The 12,135-nt window shown below is 47.1% G+C and overlaps 1 protein-coding gene across 1 annotated transcript in view; it reads left to right on the top strand.

Moving 5' to 3' along the window:
• The first annotated feature begins 9,048 nt into the window (after positions 1–9,048).
• Positions 9,049–12,135, top strand: part of Cdh1 (cadherin 1) — a 68,972-nt gene continuing 65,885 nt past the window's right edge. Inside the window, exons 1-2 of the mRNA XM_021170407.2 lie at positions 9,049–9,234; positions 9,978–10,098. Of these exons, the coding sequence (XP_021026066.1) occupies positions 9,187–9,234; positions 9,978–10,098 (169 nt within the window). The 5' untranslated portion in view covers positions 9,049–9,186. The remainder of the gene's footprint in view (positions 9,235–9,977; positions 10,099–12,135) is intronic.

Below are 12,135 nucleotides of genomic sequence, written 5' to 3'. Positions count from 1 at the left end.
CTGAAGCCTTGTTTCTGCTGTTAAACTGCTCTTTAGACCCATCAGAGACCTGAGAAGTGGAGAAACCTGCAGGAAGTGCAGACCAAGCAGCTTCTGCCTGCTAAAAATGAGAGGCTCACCAGCTACCTCGTGCCCAGGTTCCTCTGTGATCAGTGGGGCATCAGTCTTTGGCTGCCAGGCCCTGACAGACATTTTGTGAAACAGGAATTTGGGAAGACTGTCCTGTCTTTGTCTAGGCGATGAAAGGCCTACAGATTGGACAGTGTGCCATTTACAGTTAAGGCAAAGGACAGTCTTTTGCCCGGTAGCAAGTTTTGAAGCAAGCTTCAGGTGGAAGTCTTCTGAGCCCATCTTCTCTAGAGATTAGGGGAGCTGCTGAGAGCCAGTGCCTCTCTATCATGAAAAGCTTCTTATTAATCATTTTAAATGCTTGAGGGCCAGTTCCTACCAAGTAGATCTGAGTTAAATAACCGTTGTCTGTTTTTAGTCTTCTGCTCTAAACTGTACTAAGATTAGGCCTTCAGATTCCATTCCTTTTAGATTTGAGCCTTAAAAATAACAATTTTGAGCCGGGCGTGGTGGCGCACGCCTTTAATCCCAGCATTCGGGAGGCAGAGGCAGGCGGATTTCTGAGTTCGAGGCCAGCCTGGTCTACAAAGTGAGTTCCAGGACAGCCAGGACTATACAGAGAAACCCTGTCTCGAAAAAAAAAAAAAAATAACAATTTTGAATTTATGCTTTTAGTATCGAAATAAAACTTTTAATCATAGATACAAACTAGCAACTTTATTACACCACTATAAGCTACTGGAGGTTTTTTCTTTTTAAAATATTTATTTATTATATGTAAGTACACTACAACTGTCTTCAGACACTCCAGAAGAGAGCGTCAGATTTCGTTACGAATGGTTGTGAGCCACCATGTGGTTGCTGGGATTTGAACTCAGGACCTTTGGAAGAGCAGTCGGGGCTCTTGACCGCTGAGCCATCTCATTAGCCTTACTGGAGATTTTTATTTGTTTGCTTGCTTGTTGTTTTGGTATGGCTTAGTTTATCCAAACAGCTAAAGCTTAAAAGACAGAGAAGCTAGATAAACATCATTATGAAACGTATTAGACCTTAGGAGTTCATCGATCTGGCTGGTTTATTAAATATACCTTATTTATCAAACATTCGTTGTTACTTATCTGCATTTTTAGCAATGTTCAGCAATTAGCAAAGGCTTAAGTAGTTATCTTAAATTAGTTCTTGTTAATTTGATAGATCTTTATAGTTTATTTATTTTATGTAAGTACACTGTAGCTGACTTCAGACACACCAGAAGAGGGCGTCAGATCTCATTACTGGTGGTTGTGAGCCACCATGTGGTTGCTGGGATTTGAACTTGGGACTTTCGGAAGAACAGTCAGTGCTCTTACCCGCTGAGCCATCTTGCCAACCCTCCAACCCAGATCTTTATAATCTTAAAGTATATTTTAAAGTAGAGTTGAATCACCTATACAATATGTTGTAGTAAATATAATTTTAGGGGGCTGGTGAGATGGCTCAGTGGGTAAGAACACCCGACTCCTCTTCTGAAGGTCTAAAGTTCAAATCCCAGCAACCACATGGTGGCTCACAACCATCTGTAATGAGATCTGACTCCCTCTTCTGGTGTGTCTGAAGACAGCTACAGTGTACTTTCATATAATAAATAAATAAATCTTTTAAAATATATATATAATTTTGGATTTTTATTATCATCATATAAAAATCTAGATCAATTTAAAATATTTTAGACCATGAAGACACGGAGAAGTTCTGGTATGTTGCATATGGCGGAAAAGAAAGAATTGACTCCCCAAAGTTGTTCTCTGACATCCGCACGAGCATTGTGGTGCTTGAGCACTGTGCTTGCTTGCACACGTGCACACACAATAAATATGCAACATTTTGGTTTTGTTTTTAAAGACTCTGGAATCAGTAATCCTGGGTTCACCTTGCAGCTATTCCACCCTTTATGTGTCTGACAGTTAGTTGTAAATGTCAACTTGAGTAGAGAACAACCAAATAGATGCAAGAACATTATCCGTGAGTGTATCTGGGAGGGTATTTCTGGAAAAGATTGGTAGTTGTATCAGTGAGCTGAATAAAGGACCACCGGGGCTGGAGGGATGGCTTACCGTACTGGCTGCTCTTGTAGAGGATCCAGGTTCAATCCCAGCACCCACAGGGTGGCTCCTAACTGTCTGTAACTCCAGTTCCAGGAGATCGGACACTTTCTGGTCTCTTCCGGCAATGCACAAACACAGTACACAGACGTACAAGCAGGCAAAACACCCATACGCTTAAAATTAAAAATTTAAAAACCAAAAGATCCACCAAATGTGGATGGGTGGGTATTGATCCAGTGGGTTTTTTTGTTGTTGTTGTTGTTTGTTTGTTTTGTTTTGTTTTGTTTCCATTTGACACAGCTGGAGTTATCTGGGAAGAGGAACCTGAACTGAGAAAACGGCTCCATCAGATTGCCTGTAGGCAAGACTAGCCTTTGCTTGGTTCCTGCCTTCAAGTTCCTGCCATTGAGCTAGCACTTGATGAGGAAACCTGTAAGCCAAATAAACCTTCTTTTCTCCAAGTTGCTTCCGGCCATGGGGTTTTATCATAGCAACAGAAAGCTCACTAAGACCCATCTAATCTGCTGAGGGTCCCCACAAGATAAAGGGTGGAGGACAGGTACACTAGTTCTCAATGGAAACCAGGATGTTCTTCTCCGCCCTTGGTAATCAGAACTCTTGGTTCTCCTGCTTTGGGACTCTAGGGCTTACATTAGGCTTTCTCTTTCCTCTAGTTTCCCCGGCCTTTGGACTTAAACAGAGCTGTGTTGCCAACTGTATATGTGCTATCGATCCTGTTCTTTGGAGTGCTCTAGTCATTTAGAACTCTCTTCCTCTCTATGATTGTCTGCTACCAAGTCTGTAATATGGATGTCAAAGACCTAGATGAGGACAGGTGAGATGTGTATCGACTACGGCAGGCTGTCCTAAATGGAAGCGCCGCTTTCATGAGTTGCTATAATGCAATCACTGGCCTCTAGCACAATGCCTGACACACACTTTGCATTCTGTGTTGTTGTTATTTAAGACAGGATTTTCCCATGGAGTCCTGGCTGTCCAGAACTTGCTCTGTAGACCAGGCTGGTCTCGAACTCAGAGATTCACCTGCCTAGGCTTCCTGAGTGCTGCCAGCACCTGGCTGCATTCTGTGTGTATTTAATAAATAAATGGATGAATGTTTACTCGCCCATAGCCCCTGCATAAAAGCAGGGCCATATTTGGCTTATTTCCGTGTCCCCTGTGTTGAGAAGAAAACCAGGAACACCAGAATAGTTAATAAATGTTTGTTGTCTAAGTCAATGAGATAATGGAGCTGAGCTGGAGAATCACCTTCCTTGGGGCTACCAACCACCAGGTGACTAAAAAGGGAGGATCAGCTGACAGCAGCTGAAGCTTAGCTTCTGAGGGAGAGAAGAGCCAGAGGACATTTTAGTTTGGGCTATTATGCTATGGGAAGGGGCCGGCCTCTGAAGTGTTGTTTTAATGCTCATGTGTTCATGCGTATCATAGCACTAGCAGTGGACTCAGTTTTCTCCTTCTGCCATGTGGGCTCTAGGGATCGAACTCAGGTTGTCGGATTTGGCAGCAAGAGCTTTACTGTTGAGCCATCTCACTGAACTCAGGTGTGTGTTTGCTTAAAAATTTGACTCTGGTTCAGCACCGTGGTGAATGCCTTTATCTCCAGCACCCCTTAGCGGGGCATGGCAGGAAATCAAAGAGTAGCCTGGCTAGTTAGATGTTGTGTGTCGCTTTTTGCTACCCTGCCTAAGCTCTGGGAAGGGACCCAGCTTCCCTTGAATCCACGGATAAAAGACACACCCACACAGTTGTTCCTTTTCTTTCTTTTTAAAATTTTATTTATTTATTTATTTATTTATTTATTTATTTTTATGTCGTGTGCATTGGTGTTTTGCCTGCATGTATGTCTGAGTGTGAGGGTGTCAAATCTTGGAGTTACAGACGGTTGTGAGCCACCATGTGGTGGCTGGGAATTGAACTCAGGACCTCTGGAAGAGCAGTCAGTGTTCTTTAACACTCTCTCCAGCCCCCAGATGTCCGTTTTCAACTCGCCTTCTTTTCAACTCACAATTGCTGGCCCTACTATCTTCCACTGGGAAAAGCGTGCCCTTCACAATATTCATATCTCTGCTCCTCCCACTTGCCCTAAACTTTAGTTGCTAGGCTACATCTAGTCTCTGCTTAACATCACTGGCCTGTAGGAGTGGCTTATGTCACTACTCCTCTCAAGATCTCACTTGGCTACTTGATTCTTCTCTGTCCAACGCATGGTAAACTCTCCTCTTCTCACTTGTGTTTGTCTCTTTTTCCTCCAGGGACCCGGAAGTCCCGCCCATTCTTTCCACCCAGTAATTGGCTCATGGCTTTCTTTACTGACAGATCAAGAACCAATTGGGGAAGCTGGGCAGTGGTGTCGCACGCCTTTAATTCCAGCACTTGGAAGGCAGAGGCAGCAGGATTTTTGAGTTCGAGGCCAGCCTGGTCTACAGAGTGAGTTCCAGGACAGCCAGGGCTAAACAGAGAAACCCTGTCTCAAAAAACCAATACTACTACTACTAATAATAATAATGCATTTATGTTGAGTATAGTCGCTCAAGTCTATAATCCTAGCACTTGGGAGGATTGCCTGAGACAGAGGCAGGAGGATTGCCCTGAAAGTTTGAGACCAGTTTAGGCTACAGCACCAGTTCCAGGTCAATATGTGCAAGCAGTGTATAGCATCCACATTGTATAAGGCAATTTAGAGGTAATTGCAATACAGAGACTGTGCATTGTTCCTTCTCCGTCTCTCTCTTTGACATGGTTTCTCTGTGTAGCCATGGCTGGTCTGGAGCTGTCTATGTAGACTAGGCTGGTCTAACACACAGAGATCTGCCTGCTTCTGCGTCACAAGTGCTGGGATCAGAGACTTGTGTACACCTGTGGAACCTTCAGTGTTTTTGGGATTCTGAGGCTGGGACCCAGACTGCTCAGGAGGTTAATCATTAATCTCCCACGTGACCTGTAGGGCATCAAGGAAATGACTCTTACAGTGCAATTAAGAAGCCTACAGCTTAGGGGCCACTGAGGGCTGGGTGCCACAAATCCGGCAGTGGGGCTGTCTGTTAATCTTCCCAGAATGATTTCAAGGGCACTTTTCCCCTTTCGTCCCTGAAATTCCCCGGGATCTTAACTCCTGGATTAAATTTTTTTTTTCTCCTCTCGTGTTGATAAGCTATTGTGTGCAACCACAGACCATCCCAGCAGCTAGCCAACACTAGCCTGAGCCTTTCATTCTTTTGAAAGCAGCAAGTTCATCCCCCCCCCCCCCCCCCCCAACCCCCTCAGCCCCCTCTTTAAAATGTAAATGACCCTGAGAAGTTCTAAATGGTTAGCTGGATTGTGTGAAAGCTTTTCCCAGGCCACAGATAGCCTAAGAGGCTTTTTTAGCGGGGTGTGGGGAACCGAGAGCCAGGGGCTGGGGAGGTTCCCAGAGTGCTCATGTGTGTTTTTTCCCATAGATTATTTTCCTAGACTTGTTGCTGAGCAGTGTTATGAAGCACCTGGCCTGGTGGTTCAAGCCTGAAACCTTCCTTCAGTTGATGCTGAGGCAGGATAGTCACAAGTTCAAAGTCTGCCTGAGCTGTATAGAGTGAGTTTAAGGCTAGCCTGGCAACTAGTGGAGATCTTGTCTCAAAAAAAGTACAAAAAGGGCTGGGTATATAGCTATCCATAGCCTGGGCGCTGGGTTCCATTTCTACTAACAACAACAAAGTGTGTTAGAGTATGAAGGGGAATCTTCCGAGGGACGGGACGTGCAGTTCAATATGTAGAGTGCCTACCTAGCATACTCAGGGCCCTGGGTTGGATTTTCACCTATTCCTACTAACTTGGAAAGTCTGGTACAGTATGGAGGAGACACACACCTGAAATCCTAGTCCTTGGGAGAAGAGGACAGGCAGATCAGAAGTTTATGCTTATCTTTACCTACATAGTTAGCATGAGGCTATCCTGGGCTGGAAACCTTATCTCACTCCCCCCACCTCCCACCACCACCACCACTCGAGAACCTTCCTAATGTAATGCTATTAATACCACCCTTTTATGGATTCATAAATGCAGCCGCGGGTGGAGGGGAGAGTGTATAATTCGGTTCCTGCAGCATAGTCTCTACCTACTGGCTCGGTGAGTCTTCATACTGAACTGAAGTTTTATGCCTGTTTGACAGAAGGGTAAACTGAGGAAGGTCACTACTGCACAGAGCCCCAACTGTATAGGGAGCCTCTTGGTGCTTTCTTGTCAGCCTGCATTGAGTGACCCTTTCTGTCCCTCTCCAGAGGACTTGATGAGAAATCTGAAGGGTGCATCAGGCCTGAAAAGTGCATCAGACCTGACCTGTATTGCTGCCCTTAGTTGTTGTCTAAAAACCTTTTTATTGAATTATCACTGTGTAATGGAAGGGTCAATGAAGAGTCATCTCGGAGTTCTGAGGCTAGTGCTTGGCTGGGCAAAAGAAAGCATCGCTCCAAAGACTCCCTGCACCCAGCCATGATATAAAATATGTATTTTTATGTAACAGAGAAGAAAAAAAAATAAACGACGAGGCTGCCCTGTGGAGAGAAGACGCCCCTTTCTTTATTTCCATTTTCTCTTTCAGGGCATGATCTGGGCAGGAGCTTCAGTGAGAAAGGAAATACCAGAGTCCTCTCCCTCTGAGCTGCCTGGTGGGCTAAGAAGCAGAGGGAGCCAAGAAGCGGAAATCCAAAATGCTACTGCGTGTGTGTGTGTGTGTGTGTGTGTGTGTGTGTGTGTGTGTGCTTGGAAAGCCATTAAAACAGAGTGGTCAGCCTGCAGGGAAGGCTGGCAGAATTAGTGTGGGTTACATGGGCTAGAGACAGCACCTCTATAGATGAGGCTGTGCTCTCTGTGGGCTCAGGTTCACCATTAGCACTATGGGAAATACTGATAGTCAGATAGGGCTGGGCCTTTCAAAGGCACAGCCTCCACACCTCAGTGATTGTTTTGGCCTTAGTACAGAGGAGGACTTGCCCAGTGCCACACAGCTAGTGACTGGCAGGGATATGATTTTGTAGTTTTTGGTTGCTTCTTGAGATTCTCAGGGCTCAAATCCAGTTTGTCTCTGAGGAGGGTGGCTTTGAAGTCATGATTTTCCTGCCTACGTGTAATCCCTATGTGCCTATTATAGGCACCACCATACCTGCTTTACACAGTGCTGAGATTGGTACCCAGGGCCTCATGTATGAGCCACATCACCAATCTCTGTTTTGCCAAGGCTGGACCAATAGGAATGAGAGGTGCCTTTGTTTTCATGTATCCAATCAACACGGACATGGCAGGCCATAGGCAGACAGGGAAACTAATCTAATGTTTGTCTATTTTATTTTTGATCCTAAAATTATGTACCAGGGACAGAATTCTCAGGTGCAGGTGGCTATGCCATGACTATGGCATTAAAAGTCTCAATCTCTGGAACAGGAGAGCTTGAGTTCTGGTCTTTCCTCCTTTAACATGTTGACTTGCTACACGATAGCAAGTTGTAGGTAGGTAACAGATTTAAGAGACATCTCTCATTGACTTGCTGCATGATATCAAGTTGTAGGTAAATAACAGATTTGAGTAACATCTCTTCCAGCTCAGATGGGAGAGGGCTGGAGAGATGGCTCAGTGGTTGAGAGCATTGACTGCCTTTCGAAAGGAACGGGGTTCAAATCCCAGCACCCCCATGGCATTTCACAACTGGCTGTAATTCCAGTTCCAGGGGACCTGACATCCTCACACCAATGCAGATAAACAAAATAAATTATTTAAAAAAAAAAAAAACCAACAAAACAACTGATGACGGCTGGAGAGATGGCTCAGTGGTTGAGAGCACTGGCTGCTTCCAAAGGACTCAGGTTCAAATCCCAGCAACCACATGGTAGTTACAGCTGTCTGTAATTCCAGTTCTAGGAGATCTGATACCCTCACATAGACATACATGGAGGGAGAACCCCAATGTAAGTAAAAAAATTTAAAATAAAAAGCAACAACAACAAAACAAACAAACAAAAAAACTGACGGATGTGGGATGCATAGGATGCTGCTGTGTGGGGGTCCCAAGGTTAAAGCCAGTCTGGGTTACTTAGTCCTGAGAACTGATGTTAAGAGAACAGATTTTAGCCGGGCAGGAAGGTAGTGGGTACCTGTACCTCCATCCCAGAAGTGAGAAGGCTGAGTCTGAACAATGGTGAGTTTAAAGCCATGCTGGGCTACATAGCAAGGCTATGTCTCAAAAGGGAGCCGGTCAGGTGTTAGAAAATTAGATTAGCCTGGTCTGGTACCCCACTTGTGCAATCCCAGCATTCGAGAGACTGAAACAGGAGGATGGCTGAGGCTAAGACAATTCCAGACCCTGGAAAACAAACAAAAAAAGCTACCAAACAAAATAAAACCGCCGGAGAAACAGATCAGTCAGTAAAGGCCGATGTTGGCAATGCAATCCCAAGACCCTCTTGGTGGAAGAAGAGAATTGACTCTTGCAGGCTGTCATCTTATCTCCACAATCAGTCTGTGGCACGTGCGTTTGCGCGCACCCCGCACCCCCCTCCACGTTAAAATGTCATTTTAAATCCCTAAGACAATGTAAACCAAAGCAAACAAACTCATCCAACCAAACAAAATAAAAACATAAGAAACAAAACAGAAACCTCATAAAGAGTAAAGTCCTTTGTAACTCCATGTCTCCGTTGGGAGCCTAGCACAGCTAGGCTAGGATTAGAACGACCCTGGAATAGGAAGCTGGGAAGTCTCCTAAGGCTGGCCCCATGCCACCAACTACAGACAGGGGCGGAGGAAGTTGAGGGCCCTGTGGTTCCTTCGCTGCCACCTGCAGGTGCGTCCCCAGCCAATCAGCGGCGCCGGGGGCGGTGCCTGCGGGCTCACCTGGCGGCCGCAGCCTCTGCGCTGCTCACTGGTGTGGGAGCCGCGGCGCGCTACTGAGTTCCCAAGAACTTCTGCTAGACTCCTGCCCGGCCTAACCCGGCCCTGCCCGACCGCACCCGAGCTCAGTGTTTGCTCGGCGTCTGCCCGGCCAGCCATGGGAGCCCGGTGCCGCAGCTTTTCCGCGCTCCTGCTCCTGCTGCAGGTATGTGGAGGGTCCTGACTCGGGCCCCATGACCCGCTTCGCTGTGTTTTTCTGCCGGCTGCGGTCCCGCTTCCCTTCTTCCAAGAAAGTTGGGATCCGGAGGGCCAGATTGCCCTGGGCGCTGCGCGGTGCGGGACTGAGTGCGGTGGAGTGGGAGGGAGGTCCAGACGGGCGCGGAGTGGTCGCCTCTGGCGCAGGTTCCCAGGTGGGGGCGCGCCACGCTGCCGGCTCCCGGGACCCCGGGTTGAGCAGGGTCCCTGTTTGAGACAGAGGAGGCGTGGAGCAGGATGGGGGCCTGCCTGTAGAAGGTGGGGGCCTGAAGTAGCGCGGACGATCCGAGATAAGGGAAGGGATTTTAGTATTATAAAAGCACCTGTCCTGTTAGGGAGGGACCGTAGATTGGGGTACCAGAGAGGAATCTGAGGGTGTGCGTTGAGACCGTTCGCGGTCGAAGGAAAGTGGTGTCCGGAAGAGTCTAGGCGTCTCCAGTGAGATGCAAATGGGGCTAGGAGAGGAAGGTGGACTGGGTTGCCAGGTGGTGGCCCCAGATGTCCCCTCCCCCAAAGGCTCTTGGAGCTTGCCGGCTGGTTTCGGGATGAGCGGATAGCGTCCCTGTGTGCCCCGAGGGGGGTCCTCCCACTAATCCTGGCTCCCGAGGCGAGGGAAGGGTTACTCTTGGTTTCGGTGTGGGCTGCTGGGAACCCCCTCAAGTCACCAGTTTGCTTACTTTTCCTCCATCCCAGGTCTCCTCATGGCTTTGCCAGGAGCCGGAGCCTGAGTCCTGCAGTCCCGGCTTCAGTTCTGAGGTCTACACCTTCCTGGTGCCGGAGAGGCACCTGGAGAGAGGCCACGTCCTGGGCAGAGGTAAGGGAAACTCCGATGGTGTTACTCCGCCGAGTGGGGTCGGGTAGGGAAGGCGCCAAGAAGTTGTGCTACCATGCTGGTAGGGTGGAATGGGCAAAACTCTCCCTTGGAATTTACGGCAGATTTGGGAGTCTTATTTATCGATTGTGGTTGATCAAGGTAGATATGTCTGGCTCTGCTATTTATACGGGGCAGAAATGGGCCAAGGGTATTTAGAGGTCATCGGTATTCCTCCAACTGATTACTGGAGCCGGTCTATCATTTCAGACCGCCAAACCTGCTGGGTAGAGCCAGTTGGACTGCAGTCCCATTTAATGATGAGCAATTGGAGGCTCATAGAGTGACTTCACAGGGTCAGCAGGGCAGGCATTTGAACCGGGATTTGACTCCCACTATTTAGGTACAGTCACTGAGGATCCGGTTCATAATGACTTGTGGTTTTTGTTCATAAGGATAAAAATACTCGATACAGGTGTTGCTTTCCCAAGGAATAGGGTTTTTTTATTTATTGTTTTTTGTTTTCTTTAAGAAAAAAAAGAAAAGGTAGCTCTGACTCATGCATTCAAACACTCAATATATATTGAGGTCTTATTGTGATAATCTAGAATTTTCTTTGTATAACTGTAGGGAATGGCTGGGAGCAAGGCAAGAGGACCAGGTTTTTGTTGATGTTGTTTCTTTTTTAACTATTTTCCCTAGTTTCCAGGTAATTCTTTTGCACCAAAATGACCTCCCCCCTCATGATTTTAGTTGATCCCAAAAGTATGATAAACAAAAAAAACAATAATTTTAAAAGGAGAAGTCACACACAATCTCTTTCTGGGAATAGTTTGACTGAGGTTGTTCTTCCAGCCATAAACCACCTGAAAAATCTACAGCACTCATGATGGTGTCTAAAAGTTTGCTGTGAGCTTTGGAAGTTGGGTCCAGGTTTGGTGGTGCACTTTACAGAGAAATAGCGGCCCGACTGGTTGGTCTTACTTGCTTTTCTGAGACCTGATTGGTTTTGTGGAGCTTTCTTTGGGTCCAGAAAGGCTGCAACCCTGTGGCCCTGAGGTTGGAAAGGTCAGGGATCCTTCAGCCAGTCTCCACGTGATTCTTGCCCAAGGACGAATCCCAGCCTCTGGTAAGGTTGCTGAGAGCAGGGAGCGTCCGGCCTGCCTTCAGTGGCACGTTGGGATGGGCTAGTGAGGCATGAGTGTTCTAGGATGTTTCCAAGGACCGCAGTGAGTGTCTGAGAATAAATAAGTAGACGTCGTGTCACTCAGGGTTGAGCTTGGTGGGCTTGGAAACAGGAATGCTTATATATTAGGGATCCCAGTGCAAGTCCTGGTGGCTTGCTGATGCGTATGTGAGCCTGAGTTAGGGCAGTCTTTGATAGCAGTGCTAAGGATGAGACCTACAGCCTGTTGTTACATGTTAGCCAGGCACCTAACCACCAGTGTGTTGGTTGGGTCGATTTGTTTGTCCCTGTGTGACATGGGCTGGTCAGAAATTCACAATTTGATTTTCCTGCTTCAGATTCCAGTGCTGGGATTCCAGGGTCACCTTGACGCTGACCCGGCTTTAATTTACACCTCTAAGTGCTAGTGTCTGGTCACTCACACCACTGCGTATCAGTGACAAGATCGCTTAAAAACTGATAGTACCACCTGTTCACTCACGCCCCGTGAGGCGAGTGAGTCATTTACCTAAGGTAAAAATGAGAACTTCTGGAGGGTGGACGCCATTCCTGTCCTCAAGGAAATCAGGAGCCTGAAGCATCTGCGACTGGTCCTCCTCTTTTTGGTTTCCTTTTCTCTCAAAGAGAGTGGGGATGAAAACAAAACAAAAGAGAGGGGAGTGTGTGAGCTGCCCCTTCAGTGGTCACACCTGTGACCTGCACTCCTGGAGGTGAAGTGTGTGAGCTGCCGCTGTGGTGGTTCCCACTCGTGATCAGCCCTTGGGAGGCTGAGGCAAGGGGGTTGCTAATAGTTGTAGGTTTGAGGTCAGCCTGGTCTAAGTAGTGGGTTACAGACTAACCTGGGCTACAGAGTG

This window comes from Mus caroli, unplaced genomic scaffold (genome assembly GCF_978045245.1).
Source record: "Mus caroli unplaced genomic scaffold, Mus_caroli_1 scaffold_10, whole genome shotgun sequence".
Taxonomy (NCBI): Eukaryota; Metazoa; Chordata; class Mammalia; order Rodentia; family Muridae; genus Mus; species Mus caroli.
This window is presented reverse-complemented; position numbering and strand designations above follow the sequence as displayed.